Consider the following 23,915-nt stretch of genomic DNA (forward strand, 5'->3'; position numbering starts at 1 on the left):
GTGCAGAGCACTGTACTAAGCGCTTGGGATGAACAAGTCGGCACTTGTCTGCTGGGTGATCTTGGGAAAGTCACTTAAATTCTCTGGGACTCAGTTACCTCATCTGTAAAATGAGTATTAAGAGTGTGAGCCCCATGTGGGACAGGAACAGTATCCAACATGATTAAATTGTATCTACCCCAGGGCTTAGAAGAGTGCTTGGCATACAGTAAGTGCTTAATAAGTACCATAATTATAATTATTATTTTTCTAAAACATCATTTTCCACAGATCTTCCTACTGTTGAAAGTCCTCCATTAGCTTCCCATTCCTCTGTGCATCAAGCAGAAACTCTTGCTCATATGGTTTAAAATACTCAATCATCTCTGTCCCATCTCTGCTTCCACTCTAACCTTGCTTTCCCCTTTTTTTTAAACCTCCTTCTCATTTTCAACCTTTGGCTCACACCTTCCTTCTTTCCTGGAACTTCCTATCAAGCTCAACTCATCTTCAAATCCCTTCTGAAATCATATCTCTGCCAGAAGGCCTTCCCTGATTAATCTATACCGTCCCCATTCTATTTCCCTGATATTCACATTTTGGTACTTTTGCATCATGTAAGCACTTGATATTCACTTCCCACTCCCTGTAGAACTCCTCACTCCCAGTAGAATTTGAGGACATAGCTTCCTTCTACTTATTATTACTGTGAACACTTTTATTAATAATAACAGTAACAATGTTATTATTACTATTATGTGTTCTAAGTGCTGGGGTAGGTACAAGTTAATCAGATCAGACACAGTCCCTGTCCAATATGGGTCTCACATTTTAAGTAGAGAAGCAACATGGCTTAGCAGAATGAGCACGGGCTTGAGAGTCAGGGGACAGGGGTTCTAATCCCAGCTCTGCCACATGTCTGCTGTGTGACCTTGGGCAAGCCAATTAACTTCTCTGTGCCTCAGTCACCTCATCTGTAAAATGGGGATTAAGACCGTAAGCCCCACGTGGGACAACCTGATTACCTTATATCTACCCCAGTGCTTAGAACAGTGCTTGGCACATAGTAAGTGCTTAATATATACCATAATCATCATTTAATTAGGAAGGAGGTCAGGCAATGAATCCCCATTTTACAGGTGAGGAAACTGAAGTACAGAGAAGTTAAGTGATTTGTCATGGTCTCACAGCTGGCCACTAGCAAAGCTAGTCAGAGATCTGACTCTTCAGGCTTGTGGTCTTCGCACTAGGCCAAGATGTTTCTCATCTGTAATTTATTTTAATTTCTGTCTCCCTGATAGATTGTAAGGTCCTTGAGGGCAGGCAAACTGATTACTATCTCAATTTCCCTCTCCCAAGGGCTTAAAATTGAGTTCTCTGCACAGTCAGTGCTCATCAAATTCTATTGATTGATTAACTGATAGGATAAACTATTTGCCTCGGGAACATAGAGATTCCAAGCAAGTAAAGCTGAATATGGATTATATTTACTAGGCTTAGCGAGGCAGCATGGCTTAGTGAAAAGAGCCTGGGATTGGGAGTCAGAGGTCATGGGTTCTAATCCTGGCTCTGCCACTTATCAGCTGTGGGACTTCAGGCAACTCACTTCACTTCTCTGTGCTTCAGTTACCTCATCTGTAAAATGGGGATTAAGACTTTGAACCCCATGTGGGACTACCTGATTATCTCGTATCTACTCCAGTGCTTAGAACAGTGCTTGGCATGTAGTAAGCACTTAACAGATACCATTCATTTTTTTTTCAATGGGTTCAAAAAAACTATGTTAAATGGAGCATTTTAACAAGGTTAAAAATAGTATTAATTATAATAATGATGGTATTTGTTAAGCACTTACTATGTGCCAAGCACTGGAGTGGATGCTCATGAATCAGGTTTGTGCTAGGAGTTTGTACTTCACCAGATGGGCAGAGAATGTGTCTACCAACTTAAGGGAAGCAGTGTTGCTCAGTGGAAAGAGCCTGGGCTTGGGAGTGAGAGGTCATGGGTTCTAATCCAGGCTCCACCCCTTCTCAGCTGTGTAATTTTGGGCAAGCCATTTGACTACTCTGTGCCTTAGTGACCTCATCTGTAAAATGGGGATGAAGACTGTGAGCCCCACGTGGGACAACCTGATCACCTTGTATCCCCCCCAGTGCTTAGAACAGTGCTTTGCACATAGTAAGCACTTAACAAATGCCATCATCATCAACTCTGTTCTATTATATTCTCCCAAGTGCTTCATACAGTGCTCTGCACACAAAAAGCTCTCAATAAATACAATTGATTGATTGACTCTTGGAAATGGGTGATCCAAGGGTATTCCAAAAACAGGGCCAGCTGCAGGCATTTGACACCCCCAAAGTACAGAAAAATGTATCTCCCTGTTTCACAACTTAATGACATCATATGGCACTCCAGTGGAACCCCAAGACACTAGAGGGAAGGCCCCTGATATACTCTCTTGGTCCAGAACCATCTGCATCCTCATCCTTTAACTTATCAGATAGGTAGTGTGCCTCAGTGGAAAAAGCATAAGCTTGGGAGTCAGAGGTCATGGGTTCAAATCCCGGCTCAGCCGCTTGTCAGCTGTGTGACTTTGGACAAGTCACAACTTCTCTGGGCCTCAGTTACCTCATCTCTAAAATGGGGATTAAGACTGTGAGCCCCAGGTGGGACAACCTGATCACCTTGAATCTACCCCAGTGCTTAGAACAGTGCTTTGCACATAGTAAGCACTTAATAAGTGCCATTATTATTATTATTAATAAAAGTCAGCCAATCATATTTATCAAATGCTGTGTGTGGAGCACTGTACTAAGCACATGGGAGAGCACAATAGAACAATATAATAGACACATTCCCAGCCCACAGCGACCTTAAGGTCTAGAGGGAACTGTTAAAATAGGCATTGCTTCTGCCACACAGCAAGCGCTTTCAACCTCTTCACCCCTACTGTTCACTGGGCACTAGCCCTGGGCTACCACCCATGCCCCGGGGCCACCACCTGGACTAATTTTGTGCCTAAACCCCCTTCCCTGTAGTCCTGCCAGTTCACCTGACATCAAATCCCGGCAACCACCCCCACTGTGCCAGCCTGCTGCCCATTTGGAAATGGTGCCACGAACTGATTGTCTCACTTGCATTCACTCATTCACTCAGTCACATTAATTGAATGCTTACTGTGTGCAGAGTCCTGTACTAACCCCTTGGTAGAGTATAATATAACACTATGCAGACACATTCTCCTCCCAAAATGAGCTTACAGTCTGGATGTTGTGGGCGGGGATTGTCCCTCTTTATTGTTTTCTACTCTATTTTCCCAAGCGCTTCGTACAGTGCTCTGCATATGGTAAGCGCTTACGAAATAAGAGTGAATCAATGAATGAATGGCAGGCCTCGGTGTTGCTAAGACTATCACAGAGACTCCATCAGGATTCCCCCTTTGACTTCGGCTGATGGAGAGCCCTCCCGCTTCTCTAATGCCCTCATTTCTTGTCTTATGCTGTCGTCTCCGACCCATAGTGACTCCATGGACCCATCTCTCCCAGATCGCCCCACCTCCATCTGCAATCATTCTGGTAGCGTACCCATTGAGTTTTCTTGGTAAAAATATGGAAGTGGTTTATCATTGCCTTCTCCCACGCAGTCAACTCGAGTCTCCGCCCTAGACTCTCTCCCACGCCGCTGCTGCCCAGCACAGTGAGTTTTGACTTGCTGCAGATTGCCTTCCACTCACTAGCCACTGCTAGGATGGAATGGGTAGGCCTCTGCTTGACTCTCCCTCCCGTAGCCGAGACTGGTAGAGTACTGGGAACTCTCCAGGTGTGATCCTGAGGGTGCCCGTATGTAAATATCTGTATAGTATTTGTTTATATTAATGTCTGCCTCCCCCTCTAGACTGAATACCTGTTGTGGGAAGGGAATGTGTCTGTTATATTGTTCTCTCCAAAATGCTTAGTGTAGTGCTCTGCACACAATAAGCGCTCGATAAATACGAGCTACTCCTACTGGCGATACGTCCCATTAGATTTCTGCGGAAGCTAGAGATAGCAGTGTACCACAAGGAGATAGTGGAGAACCAAGAGTTTCCAACTAGGGGAAGCAAAGGAGAAAGGCAGACATTCATTCAACTATATTTACTGAGTGCTTACTGTGTGTAAAGCAAGGCAGTCTTTTCCTCCTTTATATCCTTCTAAACATCCCAAGGAAACAGAAGAAAAAAAACGTTTTATTTGCCCTGGCAATGCTTTCCATGAAAGTAAAATCCATCTTAGTGAAAACTATCATTCATTCAGAAGTCCAGCGTGGCTTAATCTCTAAGTTGGTTGACGTTTTTTCACTGAAGTTTACCCATCTCCGCGTGTGGGTCATCACCCGGTTTTAGATCGCCTCCTTACCTGTGTGTGTCCTCCTGTGTGCCTTCAGATGAGAACTTTTTGTGTACACCTTGTTGCAGCCATCAAAGTCACATCTATGGATGCGCCGTTTCCTGGAATCCGGGGACTCAGACCGTCTCTGACGCCTTGTGCTCTCAATACTGAATGGTGAAATCGAACTACAACACAGAGAAAGAGGAATAGGGAAAGAAAAATGAATAGAAAGCACTACCCTGCGTAAAATGAACATGAAAGTATATTTTGGATCCATTCTAATGCTTTGAAAATTCTAACTGGTAGGCTGAAAGTGTGGTACTTGTGGAAAGAGTACAGTAATCTCTTATAAGTAGAGAATGCAAAAAATGTCACGACCTGATCATTAAAAAGAAATCACAAGCCTAAACAGGAACCTAAGAAATTTATTGTGTTTTCTGAAACCAAAACCTGGGAATGTTCTTCCTATGAAATAAATGGAATAACTTCTGCTAATAACTAAGATACTATGTAACTCCCCTCTTTCAAATTCCTGCTTTGAAATGGCATTATTTTTTGCAGAAAGATTTTTTTCTGAATACTCCTAGAATTTTGCTTAATACATTTTGAAGTGTTTCTTCTGTCCTCTATGTTTGCAGTCTATTTGCTTTAGTTCAGCATTCAGAACTGGCTGAGGATTCTGCTTCCATGCTCCAGTTGCCAGTAAAGATTTAATGCCTCAAGTTTTGCTTCAGTGATAGAGGACCGTACCTGGCCTAGTGGATAGAGCACAGGCCTGGGAGACAGAAGGACCTGTGCTCTATTCCGGGATCTGCCACTTGTCTCCTGTGTACCCAAGGTTAAGACACTTAACTTCTTTGGGCTTCAGTTACCTCAACTGTAAAATGGGGATTAAGACTGCAAGCCCCTTTGGGGACAGGGACTGTGTCCTACCTGATTAGTCGGTATCTGTCCCAGTGCTTAGAACAGTGGTTGACACATAGCGTCCAACAAATTCCATCATTATTATTATTAGTGTTTTTCAGGACCTCAGGATTTCATGTCCTCTCTTCAACAGTGTTGACAAATATGACACAAAGGTAGTATCAGTCAGTCAATCATATTTATTGGGGACTCTTATCGTATTAATTACAATATGAATTATAATTAATAATGTTATCATATTATTGAGTACAGAGCATTGCACTAAGCAGTTGGGAGAGTACAATATAACAATATAAAAGACACAGTCCTTGCCCACAATGAGCTCACAGTCTAAAGGGGGAACAGCTGATGGAACTGCTTTAGAAGTTGGTTGTGGACCCCAGTTCACCCAGTTTCACAGCCATATTCAACAGTGGATGTCTAATGCTCTACTGAATTTTGGTGTGGTGCTTACAGAACTGTTATTGATGCTATTGATGCCTGTCTATTTATTTTGTTTTGCTGCCTGTCTCCCCCTTCTAGACTGTGAGCCCGTTATTTGGTAGGGATTGTCTATCTGTTGCCGAACTGTATTTTCCAAGCATTTAGTACAGTGTTCTGCCAACAGTAAGTGCTCAATAAATACGGTTGAATGAATGAATGAATGAAAGAATGAATGAAAGATCTAATGGTGCTACACTTTGTTTAGTCTCCCAATAATGTTTATTTTACCTCTTTGTCTAGCATTGTATTACTGCACGCTCAACCTCTACAAGACTGTAAGCTCACTGCCGGCAGGGAACATGTCTACCAACTCTGCCAAATGGAACTCTCCCAAGTGCTTAGTTCCATGCTCTGCACACAGTAAATGTTCAATAAATATGATTAACTGATTGATTAATACATTGTCTCAGTAATGGCGTTCAATGATAAGAGTTACACTCAGTGTGCCTGTGTGCTAAAGATTTTAACTGTGTGCACTGGTCACTTGACACTTGACAGTTCCAAGCTAGTTCGCGATGGTAGATTCTTCAGACTAGTTGCTCGTTCCTATCATTTTGCCATTTTAAAAAGTGATGCATAATCAGTTGTATATCTTATTTAAATTAAAGTGTATAGGTGCTTCTGAATGACTCATTCAGGGCCTTTTGTTGTTGCTCTTCTTTTGTTGAGTTGAATGAGCTCTCTTTAAGGCACTTAATCACCTTGCCCTTTCCTGTCTTACATCCTTGATTTCCTACTACAACCTAGCCTACATATTTTGCTCCTCTAATGCCAATCTACTCACTATACCTCCATCTTGTCTATCTCATCATTGACCTCTCGCCCACATCCTGCCTCTGGCCTGGAATGCCCTCCCTCTTCATACCCGACAGATGATCACTCTCCCACCTCCCAAGCCTTACTGAAGGCACATCTCTTCCTCATTTCCTTTTCTGCCACTCCCTTCTGCATCATCTCACTAGACTGTAAGCTCATTGTGGACAGGGAACATGTCTACCGACTCTGTTATACTGTACTCTGGCGAGTGCCTAGTACGGGACTCTGAATACAGTAAATGCTCAATAAATAGGATTTATTGATTTAGTGATATCAACATTAGTATGTTATTCCAATCAATCAATCAGTCCTATTTGTTAAGCATTACTGTGTTCAGCGCACTGAACTACGCACTTGGGAGAATGCAATACAACAGGGTCACAGCAGGATGATATCAAATTTAGATTCTTTAATTCATCTTCATCCTTGGCTGAGAAAATAGTTTGAACTGTATTGGACCTCGTGCGTGTCTCTTCCTCATTCTTTTGGTGACAAGAAAGAATTAATTCCCCCTCCAAATCTCACAGCCCAGCCTACTGACTGTTGCATAATCTAAAGATTTTGGTAAATTCTGGGAAGGAAGAGGTTGGCTGATGGAGTCATGTACTTTCGTAACATCTACATTCACTGTGTATGGGCTTCATCATTGTTTTGCACTTCTTCTTGCACTTCTGTTATCTACCCTGCAGCAAGGACTTTAAATCTGGGAATATGGATAACAACGTTCATCATCAGGCAATACAAAATGACTCTCTCTATGATACAGCCCATTGTTGGATAGGGATTGTCTCTATTTATTGCCAAACTGTACTTTCTAAGCACTTAGTACAGTGCTCTGCACACAGTAAGTGCTCAATAAATATGATTGAATGAATGATTGTATATTCATAGCAAGGAAGAACATCAAATTTCCACTTGAATTGCCTTGTCTGCTTACTTACCGTTCTTATTTACGAGAGCGTGGCAGTGCCATTTTTGAAATCTTGTGGAATTTACTTATTTTATGATATTTGTTTAGTGCTTACTGTGTGCCAGGTATTGTACTAAGAACTGGGATAAATATGGGCTCATCAGATTGGACACAGTCCCTATCCTTCATCGTGCTCATAATCTTAATCCCCATTTTGCAGAAGAGGAAACTGAGGCACAGAAAAGTTAAGTGACTTACCTAAAGTCACACAGCAGAGAAGTGCCTGAGTCGGGATTAGAACTCTGATCCTTCTGACTCCCGGGACTGTGCCTTGTCCACTAGGCCAAGTTTGCTCTTGAAATGTACTCTCTTTGTCATCATCTTCATTACCATCAATGGTTTTCATTGAGCACTTACTGTGTGCAGAGCATTGTGCTAAACCCTTGGGCGACTACAGTACAAAAGAGTTGGTAGACATGTTACCTGCCCACACAAGCTTAAAGCCTAGGGGAGGAGCTGACAGCCTAGAGGAGGAGCTGATGGTTTAAAGGATGAGTTTACAATCTGGAGAACAAGTATATCATCTAAAGGACGAGTATAAAGTCTAGAGGAGGATCTTACAGTTCTACCTCAGTATATGACAAGCACTTTAACCCCTCCTTGCTCCTAGATCTTGGAAAATCGAGATCTTCAAGCCACTGCTTTAACATGATGGTAAACTAGATAAGTATAATTTTAAATTGTGAGCCCCCAGAAGGATAGGGAGCTCGTTGCAGTCCCATTTGGGAATTCTTTAAAATCATTCATTTTTCAGGTCACTCCTGCTGGTACATCTCAATCAAAAGAGCCGTGGATTTTAAAAAGTATGTGCCAATCAATTATCCTGCATTATCTTCTAATCCTGTTTTTCTACTGCTGCATTTAAATTTAAGACCTACAAGTCAAGGCCACATTACACAGCCCTAACACTTTGAGAATGATAGCACAGTTAATCTTTGCACACAATATGCTGAACTCATCACTGACATAAACCACTAACTGGAAGAACTCTACCCCAAATACAAAAATATATTATCATGAATCATCTATAACTAATGGATAAAATGTTTCATCCCCTGAACCAATTTATTCCTGAAGTGTGGATGAGTTTTAATTTAGATTTAAATATCTTGCACACTTGGCTAAACCCCAGTTAGCATTCTTAATTGATTTCATAAAAATAGAGTGTTAAGCAAAAAACTTCTAAATGCAGTAGTTTCCCAGTAGAGAAATATAATGTTCATTAATCAATTCTCAAAATCAAAAAGAGGGACCAAAACAATATAAATAAGTTGAAAAACATAATAAAAATGCAATATGCATAATTAGGGACGCAGTAGTAATGTAACTATTGAAGAATGATGAACAGGTTTGAATTATATTTCTTAGCAAAGCTGCACAGCCGAGGGGTGAAAAAACATGAGATTAGGAGTCAGTTAAGTGCTTACTATGTGCCTGATAATTTACTATGAGCTGGGTTAGATACAAAACGATTGGGTGGAATATAGTTCCTGTCCTACCTAGGGCTCACAGTCTTAATCTCCATTCTACAGAGGAAGAATTGAGGCACAGAGAAGTTAAATGACTTGCCCAATATCATGCTGCAAAATAATAGTAATAATAATGATGGTATTTGTTAAGCACTTACTATGTGCCAAGCACTGTTCTAAGCACTGGGGTAGATATAAGGAAATCAGGTTGTCCCACGTGGGGCTCACAGTCTTAATCCCCATTTTACAGATGACATAACTAAGGCACAGAGAAGTTAAGTGACTTGCCCAAAGTCACACAGCTGTTAAGTGGCGGAGCCGGGATTAGAACCCACAACCTTTGACTCCCAGGCCCATGGTTTTTCCAGTAAGCCACACTGCTGAAGAGCTGTGCTCTTTTGTCTAGGTCATGCTGCTTCTCCAGAGTCAGGAGTTCTAATTCTGACTCCAACCTTAGGCCGCTGTGTAACCTAGGGTAAGTCGCTTCACTTCTCTTTGCCTCAAATTAGTGACGAAGGTTATTTTTCAAAAATACTCTGACTCCCCAACCTGAAAAATCCACTTGGCAGCTATCTCCAGTTACAAATGCATAAAAAATGTTTGCGAACGGTGACCGATGAGGTGAAAGAGACCCAACCCATCAGAAGATTGAAGTGTGAACACTGGAAATCTTGAACTCTTCTCATTCAGTCAATCGATCAATCAAACCATGGTATATATTGGGCACCCCCATGTGCAGAGCACAGTAGTATGCATTAAGGAGAGTACTATGCAACAGAGTAGGGAGATGTGATTTCTGTCCACAAGGAAGTAACAGTCTAATCGATCAAGTAGTCAATCAATCAAAGTCTAGTTTGCCCACCCACCACCCAGCACACAGAAAATTCTACCTCCCCAGCCACCACGGCACATATGCTCGCTCAAAGCCTGCCCCTTCTCCCTGAGCCACATCATTTTCTGATGGGCAGTGGGGGCCCAGCATCGTCTAAGCTGCTCCCTCGCCATCCCCCTCCAACACTCCCCCCGGGGCTGTCTGGGACCCGTCCCCCAAAGTTTTCTGGGACTTGCTCCCCCATCCCCCAACCCACTGGATGCCAACAGCATGACCTAGTGGACAGAGCACGGGCCAGGGAGTCAGTAGGTCATGGGTTCTAATCCCAGCTCTGCCACCTGTCTGCTGTGTGACCTTGGGTAAGTCACTTTACTTATCTGTGCCTCAGTTATCTCACTTGTAAAATGGAGATTGACACTGCAAGCCCCACGTGGGGCAGGGACTGTGTCCAACCTAATTTGCATGTATCTACCCCACCCCTTGGGCTGGGCCTGGCACACTGAAATAATTTAACAAATACCATTATCATCATCATTGAATTGGACTTTTCAAGCACTTAGTAAAGTTCTCTGCACACAGTAAGCACTCAATGAATATGATTGAATGAATTACTATTATTATTTATTCAGCTCAAAACACAGTATAGCAGGGCTGGGACATCGAATGAGTGTGGATCCTGTAGGGGCATGAGAGTGATATGGGAAGGAGGTCCAATATAGATTTTCTTTGATCTGCTCCCATTATAGTGATTTGGCCTGATCTCTCCATACTTGAAGGGCACGTCTGCATATGTGAACTACAGTCACCTAGAAATCTGTCACCAGGTTGGAAGAGGAGAGAAGAAAGAATGAAAAACACATGGATGGACCAAAGTGAAGATGGCCAATCAGCACACCCAGAAGGGTGAAGAAAGAGAGTGGTGAATTATATTCTCCCAAGAACCTAGCACAGTACTCTGCACATGGTAAGTACTTAATAAATATGACCGGTTGATACACAGGGACACTGGTCAAGACGTAGATGCACCTTGAATAAAAAAATATGCTGCCTTAGCTTTGTGATACTTCCTACAAACACGAGGAAATAAATGTGGGAAAACTCTGGCAATCCTAAATTCAGCAAATGGAAAGTGCTGAAGAATAAATAGGAACAAAGAAAAGTTGGAAGATTGAATGCCATAAAGTTCATTAGATTGCCAGTATCTCAGAGGCAGAACTCTGTCGATCGGAAGCCCCTCGAGGGATGGGATCACATCTACTAGCTCTACTGTACAATTCCAAGCCCTCTATACTCTAGAGTGTGTTCTCGAAAACCTAATGATGATGATAATGATGATGATGATGCTGGTATTTGTTAAGCACTTACTATGTGCCAAGCACTGTTCTAAACGCTGGGGTAGATACAAGGTAATCAGGTTGTCCTACATGGCGCTCACAGTCTTCATCCCCATATTACAGATGAGGTCACTGAGGCACAGAGAAGGGCAGTGACTTGCCCAAAGTCACACAGCAGACAAGTGGTGGAGCCGGGATTAGAACCCACAAACTGGGACTCCCAAGCCCGGGTTCTTGCCACTGAGCCATGCTGCTCAGGCACCCAGTAAATGCTACTGACGATGATGATGGTGATGGTGACGAGCTTACTGATAACTAAAGTGGACACTATGTATTGCACAGAGTGTTTAACTTCCAAATAAATAAGTGCATTGGAATCATCCAGTGTTTGCAATGGAGCAAGGCCACAGGATAACTGCCATGCGCTTTAAATAGAGTCCTCTAGACTGCAAGCTCTGCACAAAGTAAGCCCTCAATAACTTCCTTCGATTGACTGATTTAAATATCCTTCGGAAACAGTTCTGGCAAGAGGATTGTGGGGAAGAGAATAAAGACAAAATACTACAACACCCGTGGGGCAAACTGGCTTGTTTTGGCTACACTTCCCAGAAGCAACATGGCCCGACGGGCTTGGGAGTCAGAGGACATGGCTTCTAATCCTGCCACTTGGCAGTGAGACCTTGGGCAAGTGACCTAATTTATCTGTGCCTCAGTTACCCGGTTATCTCATCTGTAAAATGGGGGATTAAGACTATGAGCCCCATGTGGGACAACCTGATTACCTTGTATCTACCTCATTCATTCATTCACTCATTCAATCATATTTATTAAGCGCTTACTGTGTTCAGAGCACTCTACTAAGTTGTTAGTTTGGCACACAGTAAGTGCTTAACAAAATACCATAATTATTATTATTGTTGTTAAAGGTTACTGGAATATACTGGGGGTGAGATTAACTATTTGTCTAACTGTGGTTGTGGGTGGTTAAAGCCCCACTACAACCTGAAGGGTGGAATCAAGTTTGTCTGAGTTAGAAGCAGTTCAAAAAGCTTGTGTGTGCTGAAGTGTATGTGTGTCTGTGTGTGTTTTTGCACGAGTGCATGAATGTGCAGTAATAAACAGTGCTCTGAACATAGTAATTGCTCAATAAATACCACTGATTTACTGAGTGAACCATGCTCTCCGGAAAGCCACTTTCATATGAAGGGCTCCACGTGGTGATGCATTTCTCTTGGCTTCTGTTTTGCCTGGGATAAAGAATCAAGTCGAACAAAATCTCTGACCCACTTGGGGTTCACAGTCTAAGTGGGAGCAAGAACGGGCAATGAATTGCCATTTTACAGATAAGGAAACTGAGTCCCTGAGAAATGAAGTGACTTGTCCAAGGTCTCTTATCAGGCAAGGGGCGGAACTGGGATTAGAACCGAGGCCTTCTGAATCCTGGGACCATGCTCTTTCCACTAGGCAACATTGCTTCCTGGAAGAAGCAGGATAGATAATTATTATGGTATTTGACAAGAGCTTACTATGTATCAAGCACTATTCTAAGCACTGGTGTAGGTAGAAGTTAATTAGATCAGACACAGTCCCTGTCCTACAAAGGGCTCAGAGTTTACGTAGGATGGAATTGTCAGAAACCCTTGGCATCTGCATTATTCTGCTAATCGAATAATATGCTTCCTCTTTTAGTACAATTAGCGGATCTTCCATTAAAAGGGTCCGAATTAATTTTGATTATAATTCATGAAAAACATAAAAAATTAAGTTTTAAGTTTAGCCAAGTATCTAAAATGAACTTGATTTTCTGCATTCTAATTTAGTTTTACTGAACAGTATTTAAGTACCTAACTATTAGACCACTCCTTACATATGAAGAGAATCAGAATGAAAATGCATAAGATATTATCTCTGTAGATAAAACTTCATTGCATGTGTGAAAGAAAGGATGACTTTGTGCCTATGTGTAATTCTCAGGAACCACCTCTGGGTGAGACAATCTGGTGATGTGAAAGAGTGTTTTTGAGGCAAGACGGCACCAAAGACAATAATTGCAAGTTCCAAAAGAACAATTATTGAAGGTTCACTCCCTTCCCCAAGAGTTTGCTGCATTTACAGTTTATGAATGAATGCCTGAGGGAGATTCATAAGCACTGAGTTGTAATAATAAGATTTACAGAGAACAAACGAATGAATCATGACTGTAGTGGAGAATGGTTCCCTAATGGAATGGCAAGGTAAATTAGAATTAAATCCAGAGAGAGTTGAAAAGTCATGGAGGAGCAGTGCTACTTATGTAGAAAAGGTACTACAAAGCTGCTGTGAAAAAAAAAATAGGGCTAACTAGAATCAGCATTTAATAAAGGATCATTTGTCATATGCAGGAGAGTGACCTCACAGCAGTGAGATGCCCTTCTCTGAAACTGGAATTTTTATAAGAAAATGAAGAGTGAAATGGTCTTACAAACCTACAGAGCAGAAACATTCCCAAGCTAGGAACAACAGCCACAAAGTCAGGGGACACAGAGGCTTTGCTTTTAAAATATATAGAGAGAGACAAATTAGCAAAACACATATGCCATCCAGCCAAAATCTCACAGACTCTGCTTTGGAGGTGATTTATTAGGGATCAAGTAGTTGTTTACCAAATGTAAAATCAGGAATAATATGTATGCAATTTGAGTGCACTATTTCTTCATCATTCTATCTTTCCATTGAAAACACAACTGATTAAAAGGAGAAACTTATTTAATGTAGAATTCCTTATTTATAATTACAATTAATATGATTAATAATTATAGTTAATACATTAATTAAAATGATGTGCTAAACTGTGATTGAAGCTGAGATTTTGTAACAATGAAAATTGTTTCCCCACTAGATTGTAGGCTCTTTCGAGGCAGGTATTATGTCTACTAATGCTACTGTACTTTCTCAAGTGCTTAGTACAGTGATCTGCACACTGTAAGCACTCAATAAATACTAGTGAGTGACTAATTCACTTACTGAGTTGAAAAATGTAAATAATAATAATAATAATAATGATGGCATTTGATAAGCACTTATTATGTCCAAAGCACGGTTCTACGCGCTGAGGAGTATACAAGGTGATCAGGTTATCCCACGTGGGGCTCACAGCAGTCTTCATCCCCATTTTACAGATGAGGTAACTGAGACAAAGAGAAGTTAAACAACTTGCCCAAAGTCACAGAGCTGACAAGCGGCTGAGTCAGGATTTGAACCCACAACCTCTGACTCCCAAGCCCGTACTCTTTCCACTGAGCCACGAATACTCAAGTGCCCAGATAGTCTCAAATTTGATAAGGGACATCGCCTCTGGAGGCTGGATTCCTTAGTAGGGAAAATACCAAAATACACACGTCCCAGTGGCGTGAAGTTCAAAAGCTATTTGCAGCAATTTCAAAATGTTTTCCAAAGGAAGGCCTAAATGCATTCAACATTAACCCAGCAGATTGCTTATATGGGTTCAAAGCTTCAAAGTTTTTATGAATCTCATTGTTCCAAATGAGGGCTTGTGTTCAAGGAAAACATTGTAGCCTAGTGAATAGTGTGATGGCACTACCATCCTTCCCATCTCACATGCCCACAACCTTGGTGTCATCCTTGACTCTGCTCTCTCATTCACCCCACACATCCAATCTGTCACCAACGCCTGCCGGTCTCACCTTCACAATATCACCAAGATCGCCCTTTCCTCTCCATCCAAATGGCTATCTTACTGGTACAGGCTCTCATAATATCCCGACTGGATTATTGTGTCAGCCTCCTCTCTGATCTCCCTTCCTCCTGTCTCTCCCCACTCTAGTCTATTCTTCATTTCGCTGCCTGGATAATCTTCCTTCAGAAACACTTTGGGCATGTCACTCCCCTCCTCAAAAAGCTCCAGTGGTTGCCTATCAACCTTCGTATGAAACAAAAACTCCTCACACTTGGCTTCAAAGCTCTCCATCACCTTGCCCCCTTCTACCTCTCCTCCCTTCTCTCTTTCTACTGCCCACCCCATGCACTCTGCTCCTCTGCCGCTCACCTCCTCACGGTCCCCCGTTCGCCTCATGGTCCCCCGTTCACACCCGTCCTGCCATTGACCCCTGGCCCACGTCCTACCGCTATCCTGGAATGACCTCCCTCCTCACATCCACCAAACAAACGCTCTTCCCTTCTTCAAAGCCCTACTGAGAGCTCACCTCCTCCAGGAGGCCTTCTCAGCCTAAGCCCCCCCTTCCCTCTGCTCACCCTCCCCTCCACCCTCTGCTCTTTCCCCTTCCCCTCAGCACTGTGCTTATTTGTATATATTTGTATATATTATTTATTACCCTATTTATTTTGTTAATGAGGTGTATATCTCCATGATTCTATTTATCTTGATGATGTTGTCTTGTTTTGTTTTGTTCTGTTTTGCTTTGCTGTCTGTCTCCCCCTTTAATACTGTGAGCCCATTGTTGGGCAGGGATCGTCTCTATGTGTTGTCGAACTGTATATTCCAAGCGCTTAGTACAGTGCTCTGCACATAGTAAGTGTTCAATAACAATGAATGAATGAATGACTAGAGCATGGGGTTGGGAGTCAGAAGGATCTGGGTTCTAATCTGGGGATTAAGTGTAAAATGGGGATTAAGACAGTGAGCTCCATATGGGACATGTACTGTGCCCAACATAATTAGCTTCTATCTATCCCAGCGTTTAGTATAATCCCTGGCACATAGTAAGCATTTAACAAATACTATAAAAACAAGTACCATAAAAGTGAATACCATAAAAATAAATAGAATAAAAAAGGGATTACAGGTCCTACCTCCATGGTGTCACTGGTTATTGCCTTTATGGGTTTCTAGTCATGGGGAGAAAATTATTTTTGTCAACTCAGAATTTTGGGCTGATTCCCTCCTGGCTCACCCCAACATTTCCAGACAGCTTCTAGCTAGGGTTTAGAAGAGCCAAATGTGGGATAGGGGCTGTATTAATTAATTAATTCATTCATTCATTCAATAGTATTTATTGAGCGCTTACTATGTGCAGAGCACTGTACTAAGCGCTTGGAATGTACAAATTGGTAACAGATAGAGACAGTCTCTGCCCTTTGACGGGTTTACAGTCTAATCGGGGGAGACGGACAGACAAGAACAATAGCAATAAATAGAATCAAGAGCAATAAATAGAATCAAGAGCCTGTTTAACTTGTATCTATCCCATTGCTTAGTACATTTTCTGGCACTTAGTTAGCGCTTAACAAATACCATTAAAAGAGAAGGAGTATGGTTTAGTGGATGCAGCATCGGCCAGGAAGTAGAAGGAAGTAGAAGGCACGTGGGTCTGTATATGTACATGCATGTACACATTCACACCTACATCATGCGGTATGAGTCAGTCAGTCAATCAATCATATTTATTGAGCACTTATTGTGTGCAAAGTACTCTACTAAGTGCTTGAGAGAGTACAATAAAGCTGTAACACATACATTCTCTGCCCAAGATTACCTTACCAGCTTATAGGGCTGTGTAAGCACTCAGGTGATGAGGTGGGAATGCTGAAGTTGGAGTTGGGGGTGGGGGATGGAGGGTAGGGAGAGAAAAGATTAACCAGAGAAAATCTCCTATAGTAGATGTGACTTCAAAACGGCCGGACTCTGGGGAAATAAAGAATGATGAAGTGACATATTCTGTGCCCACAAGGAGTTTATGCTCTAATGAGGGAGACAAACATAAAAATGTTTACAACTAGAATGGTCAAAATTAACAATTTCATACACATATATACATATATACGTAAGTGCTAAGGACGGTGATAAATTCATTCAGAAATGCTAGAGGCGTTTGATGGAATTCAATGGCTCTTGGTGCTGAGAGAAGAATTGGAGAAGTTTATTGGAAAAAGTGGGATTTTAGGAGGGTTCTAAATGTGGGGATAGGTGGGGTCCATCTGATGAGGGGAGAGAGGTGATTCCAGGCTGAGGAAACTGCATGAGCAAGGGGAGGGAGGGGGAGAGTTGAGAGTGAGGTGCAGCTAGAAGGCCTGCTTAGGATACAGCCCCTTGAGGAACAGCCAGTAAATAAAATGGACAGGTGGGACAAGGTGGTGGAGATCCTTAAAGCCTGAGTGTGAGCAGGAAGCCAGTGTAGGGCTTGGAGGAGTGGAGAGATGTGGGTTGAGTGAGACCTGGGGTAGATGATCCATACAGCAGCGGGAAGCACAGACGGGAAGGGTCCGAGGCTGGAGGCCAGAAGATGAAGGAGAAGGCTGATGTAATTGTTTAGTTTGGGAATGACCACAGCTCCCATCAGGATGGTAGCAGGTGGGTGAAGAGGAAGTCTAATTGTTCAACCTAAGTCCTGAATCCGCTCTTCAGTAATCCCTGATATTCTAAATGGATCATGCTCCAGATTAGGCCCCAGAGTGATGCACTAGACATACTAATAGTAAAACTAAAGTAATATTGACCTGATCTGCCTCCCACCCTCTAACTGAAGGAATCTCTCCAGGTTCAGTTCTGGGCCCCCTTCTATTCTCCATTAGATAACTCATTCTCTCCCACGGCTTCAACTACCACCTTTAATGTGGATGACACCTCAATCTACATCTTCTACCCCCATCTCTCTCCATCTCTCCAGTCTCGCATCTCCTTCTGCCTTCAAGATATCAACTACTAGGATGCCCTCCCATCACCTCAAATCTAACATGCCCAAAACAGAACTCCTAATCTTCTCACCCAAATCCCATCCTCCCAAGGGTCACAAGCCCTTAACCTCGACATTATCCTTGACTCCTCTCTGTCATTTAACCCAAATATTCAATCCATCACAAAATACTGTTGGCCCTACCTGCACAACATCACCCCTTTCCTCTCCATCCAAACTGCTATTATATTAATGCAATCACTTATGCTCTCCTGCCTGGATTACTGCATCAAGCCTCCTTGCTGACCTCCCAGCCTCTGTTTCTCCCCACTCCAGTCCATACCTCACTCTACTGCCTGGATCATTTTTCTACAAAAAATATTCAGGACATGTCACCCTGCTCCTCAAAAAGCTCCAGTGGTTGCCTATCCACCTCCACATCAAAGAAAATCTCCTCACCATTGGCTTTAAAGCACTCCACCACCTTGCCCCCTCCCACCTCACCTCATTTCTCTCCTTCTACAACTCAACCAACACACTTCAGTCCCCTATTCATTCATTCAATAGTATTTATTGAGCGCTTATTATGTGCAGAGCACTGTACTAAGCGCTTGGAATGAACAAGTCGGCAACAGATAGAGACAGTCCCTGCCATTTGACGGGCTTACAGTCTAATCGGGGGAGACAGACAAGAACAATGGCAATAAATAGAGTCAAGGGGAAGAACATCTCGTAAAAACAATGGCAACTAAATAGAATCGAGGTGATGTACATTTCATTAACAAAATGAATAGGGAAATGAAAATATATACAGTTGAGCAGACGAGTACAGTGCTGAGGGGATGGGAAGATAGAGGGGGAGGAGCAGAGGGAAATGGGGGGAAAAGAGGGTTAAGCTGCGGAGAGGTGTAAGGGGGGCGGTAGAGGGAGTAGAGGGAGAAGGGGAGCTCAGTCTGGGAAGGCCTCTTGGAGGAGGTGAGTTTTAAGTAGGGTTTTGAAGAGGGGAAGAGAATTAGCCTGGCGGAGGTGAGGAGGGAGGGCATTCCAGGACCGCGGGAGATGTGGTCTAGGGGTCGACGGCGGGATAGGCGAGACCGAGGGAGGGTGAGGAGGTGGGCGGCGGAGGAGCGGAGCGTGCGGGGTGGACAGTAGAAAGAGAGAAGGGAGGAGAGGTAGAAAGGGGCAAGGTGATGGAGAGCCCTGAAGCCTAGAGTGAGGAGTTTTTGTTTGGAGTGGAGGTTGATAGGCAACCACTGGAGGTGTTTAAGAAAGGGAGTGACATGCCCAGAGCGTTTCTGCAGGAAGATGAGCCGGGCAGCGGAGTGAAAAATAGACTGGAGTGGGGCGAGAGAGGAGGAAGGGAGGTCAGAGAGAAGGCTGACACAGTAGTCTAGCCGGGATATAACGAGAGCCCATAGCAGTAAGGTAGCCATTTGGGTGGAGAGGAAAGGGCTGTTCTTGGCGGTATTGTAAAGGTGAAACCATCAGGTCTCGGTAACGGATAGGATGTGTGGGGTGAACGAGAGAGACAAGTCAAAGATGACACCGAGATCACAGGCCTGAGAGACAGGAAGGATGGTCGTGCCATCCACGGTGATAGGGAAGTCTGGGAGAGGACCGGGCTTGGGAGGGAAGATGAGGAGCTCAGTCTTGCTCATGTTGAGTTTTAGGTGGCAGGCCGACATCCAGGTGGAGACATCCTGGAAGCAGGAGGAGATGCGAGCCTGAAGGGAGGGGGAGAGGACAGGGGCAGAGCTGTAGATCTGCGTGTCATCTGCGTAGAGATGGTAGTCAAAGCCATGAGAGCAAATGAGTTCACCGAAGGAGTGAGTGTAAATGGAGAACAGAAGAGGGCCAAGAACTGACCCTTGAGGAACTCCAACAGTTAAAGGATGGGAGAGGGAGGAGGCTCCAGCGAAGGAGACTGAGAATGACCGGCCAGAGAGATAAGAGGAGAATCAGGAGAGGACGGAGTCCTGAAGCCAAGGTGAGATAAGGTGTGGAGGAGGAGGGGATGGTCGACAGTGTCAAAGGCAGCAGAGAAGTCAAGGAGGATTAGAATGGAGTAGGAGCCATTGGATTTGGCAAGAAGTAGGTCATGGGTTATTTTAGAGAGAGCAATCTCGGTAGAGTGGAGGGGACAGAAGCCAGATTGGAAGGGTTCCAGGAGAGAATGGGAGTTAAGGAATTCTAAGCAGCGATTGTAGATGACTCGTTCTAGGATTTTGGAAAGGAAGGGTAGTAGGGAGATAGGACGATAACTGGAATTGTTGGCCCTAGTGCTGGCCTTCTCACTGTGCTTCCATCTTGCCTGTCTCGCTACTGACCTTAGCCCATGTCCTACCTGGAACGCCCTCCTTCCTCAAGACCGACAGACGATTACACTCCCTCTCCTTCAAAGCCTTTATGAAGTCCCTTCTCATCCTCAAGCCCTTCCCAGACTAAGCTCTACTTTTCCTTTATGTTTACTGCTCTATTATACCTTCCCAAGCGCTTAGTACAGTGCTCTGCACACAGTAAGCACTCAGTAAACACAATTGAATGAATGAATGAATTAGTAGTCCCCTGGACTTACTATAGTGCATGAATTACAGGTTCTCTCAGTTTTAGCGTTGCGAGGTTTATTTTGCCCTTTCTATACAGCATGGCTCAGTGGAAAGAGCCCAGGCTTGGGAGTCAGAGGTCATGGGTTTGATTTCCGGCTCTGCTACTTGTCAGCTGTGTGACTGTGGGCAAGTCACAACTTCTCTGTGCCTCAGTTACCTCGTCTGTAAAATGGGGATTAACTGTGAACCTCACATGGGACAACCTGATTACCCTGTATCTAACCCAGCACTTAGAACAGTGCTCTGCACATAGTAAGCGCTTAACAAATACCAACATTATTATTAACTTAAACCGTGGGTCCACATAGGACAGGGAATGTGTCCGATATGATTAAGTTGTATCTACCCCAGCACTTAATACAATGTTTGGCATAAAGTAAGCACTTACAAATGCTTTTATCATTATAATCATTCAACCCACACTTCTACTGAAGTATAGTCGCTGCTGGGATAATGTTATCAGTAGTGACAGTTTCTGGATGAAATACCACACACAACATCTTGTTTGGTGGGCAGGCTGAGCAGGGAGACTAAAAGCAGTGGGCTAATTTTCACAACCAAGAGCGCAACGGCTCCTGAGCAGAGCACTGTGGCTACAACGTGCTGGTCTATTTGTCCTAAGGCACAACTCTGGCCTTTCTCACAGTCCATAAATAGTACTTGTAGTTAATCATTTAGCACTTACTGTATGCAGAGCACTGTATTGAGTGTTGGGAAAAAATACACAGGTAGGGATTAGACAGATTGTGATGTGCTGTTCCAGTCAATGGAACTTGCCTGGCAGGATCGTAAAACTACAAGCAGCACCGTATTCAATTATTTGACCGAGGTTCTGTCTCAAAGTCTTTGCGACTGGACTGAGGCACATTTGTTATATACTACGGCAGATTCCATCACCTGAAGTGCACGGATGTTGTGGGATAATCTCTGCTTAGACATGATGTTTCAGTGGGTAAGGGGATGGGAGGAGAAAGTCATTCCCTAATTCCTCTACGAGGAATGCCCTTTCTAGATTTTCTGAAAAGCTGAGCCATGAAAAATAGGAAAAATTAACTCCAAAACAGGACTACTGCTTCTCCTAAACTGAAATATCCAGTCACCTTACTAACGCTGAACAGACAGGGATTAAATGCATAGAGAGTTAAATACTACTTATCTTGATTATAATGGCATTTGTTAAGTTCTTACTATATGTCAAGCACTGTTCTAAGTGATGGGGTAGATACAAATGAATCAGTTTGGACTCTGTCCCTGGATCACAGTCTAAAGGGGAGAATATTAATGAAATATTAGCATGTTTAATCCCCACTTTAAAGAGGAGAAAACTTGTTATGGGTAGGGAATCTATTATTATTTTGTACTCTTCCAAGCGCTTAGTACACTTCTCTGCATAAAGTAAGTGCTCAATAAATATGTCTGAATGAATGAAAGTCACAGAGAAGTTAAGTGACTTTTCCAAGGTCACAGAGTGGGCAATTGGCGGAGCCAGGTTTAGAATCCAGGTCTTTTGATTCCCAGGCACGTGCTCTTTCAATCAATCAATCAATCAATCAGTGTTATTTATTGAGCACTTACTATTTGCAGAACATTGTATTTACTACACTGTAATAAGCACTTGGGTGAGTTTCCACTAGCTGCTTTGCTACTAATTAAAGATTTTCTAGGCACTGAAAAGCGTCTTTGGTTATATAACATTCCAGTTATACCACCGAAACCCAGGTGGGGAGAGGAGTTGGCCCTGGGGTACTTGAGAATTATGCTTTTAAAGAGTAAGATGCAAGATTCAATGTTTCAATTTTAAGTTATTGCTACCTCAACAAAAATAAGATTGAATACATATATTTTTCTTAAAAAAGTCATATACCGAACAAGGGCATTTCACTGTCACTGATTCATAGGTAGATAGAGGACGCTATCTCAAAACTAAGCCAATCGTATTTCACTTTAAAATGAAGGTCAACAGGAGTTAGCACAATGAAATTTTCGCACATTATGCTACAAGTTTAAATGTAAATAATGCCCCAAAGACTTTTGCATTATTTTGTGGATTTCGGCTCATCTTGCTAATGACCCTTCTGTCTTCTGGTAAGGGTAGGGATCTTTAGATTTGCATACTACAAGGACTGGGATGAGTTTGTTACAATTTATTTTTTCTTTGAAAATAGATTTTTCTTTCCTTGATGTTTTGTGGAGAAAAGGAATGGAATACATTTGACAACTACATAACCTTCAGAACCTGTGCTGTAGTAATTCAAGTGTAGTAATGCACTTTATCTTCCTTTCTAGACTGCCAGCTCCTTGGGGGCAGAGAACGTGAATACCATCTTGTTATATTGTACTCTCCCAAGTGCTTAATACAGTGCTCTGCTCACCATAAGTGCTCAGCATATGTCATTGATTGATTCCCTTCTAATTTTCCTGGGGCAGAGAAAAGTGATAATGGAGAGGAAATGGGGAAAAATGGGGAAGAGAGAAAGTGTTACAGAGAGAAAGACAAAGAGATAGAGAAAGAGAGAGGGAGTTGGGGAGTTGACATTTTTATTAGATGACACTGTTGACAACAGCCTTTTTTAATAAGAGTTGTTTGACTGAAGAAGCCCTAAGAACAAAGATATAGACTTAACGCAGCACTGATGCATTTGTTTCTTGCAGCTCCTCTTGGTGAATCTTCCTCTTGCTACTGTGACTTTTCCAAAGTTCCAGGATAGCAACTCCTCTCCTCTCCTAGTCATTTATTGAGTGACTATTAAATTCTAGATACTGTACTATGGGCTTGGGAAAGTACAACAGTGGCAGATTGTATCTTCCTGCCCTTGAGAAGCTTAAAATTTAATGGGCAACCCATAACATTTTTTTGGTATTTGTTTAGTGTTTACTATCTGCCAGGCACTGTAATAATAATAATAATGTTGGTATTTGTTAAGCCTGACTATGTGCAGAGCACTGTTCTAAGTGCTGGAGTAGATACAGGGTAATCAGGTTGTCCCATGCGAGGCTCACAGTTAATCCCCATTTTACAGATGAGGTCACTGAGGCACAGAGAAGTTAAGTGACCTGCCCTCAGTCAAACAGCTGACAAGTGGCAGAGCTGGGATTCGAACCCATGACCTCTGACTCCCAAGCCCGGGCTCTTTCCACTGAGCCATGCTGCTTCTCTCTGTACAAAGCAGTGGGGTGGGTACAAGAAAATCGGATTGGACATACATTTCTTGAGGTCTTACTGTGCTCGGATCACAGAATTAAGTCCTTCTGAGCATTCAGTACAGTAGAGTTCAAAGATATGCTCTCTGTTCTCAAGGACTTTACAATGTAGTGAAGGATCTTACATCCTCCTGGCAAAATGATTTAAAGAGACCGGAAGCCAGAAGGAGAGTTCAGATAGAAGGAATCAGCACAAACATGTCAGAACTAAAGAGCTAACTAAATATTTGAATGGATAAATATATTAATGAAATGTGCAAATAAATAAAAGAGCATGTATGTTCATGGGTAATGAGGCTAGG

The 23,915-nt window shown here is 42.8% G+C and overlaps 1 protein-coding gene across 2 annotated transcripts in view; it reads right to left on the reverse strand.

The window, feature by feature from the left end:
• The window catches only part of KLF12 (Kruppel like factor 12), a 440,849-nt gene that overhangs the window by 37,095 nt on the left and 379,839 nt on the right, over positions 1-23,915 (reverse strand). For both annotated transcript variants that reach the window (XM_029057478.2, XM_039911204.1), the window contains one exon: positions 4,377-4,534. In XM_029057478.2, the coding sequence (XP_028913311.2) occupies positions 4,377-4,534 (158 nt within the window). The remainder of the gene's footprint in view (positions 1-4,376; positions 4,535-23,915) is intronic.

This window comes from Ornithorhynchus anatinus, chromosome 2, assembly GCF_004115215.2.
Source record: "Ornithorhynchus anatinus isolate Pmale09 chromosome 2, mOrnAna1.pri.v4, whole genome shotgun sequence".
Classification (NCBI taxonomy): domain Eukaryota; kingdom Metazoa; phylum Chordata; class Mammalia; order Monotremata; family Ornithorhynchidae; genus Ornithorhynchus; species Ornithorhynchus anatinus.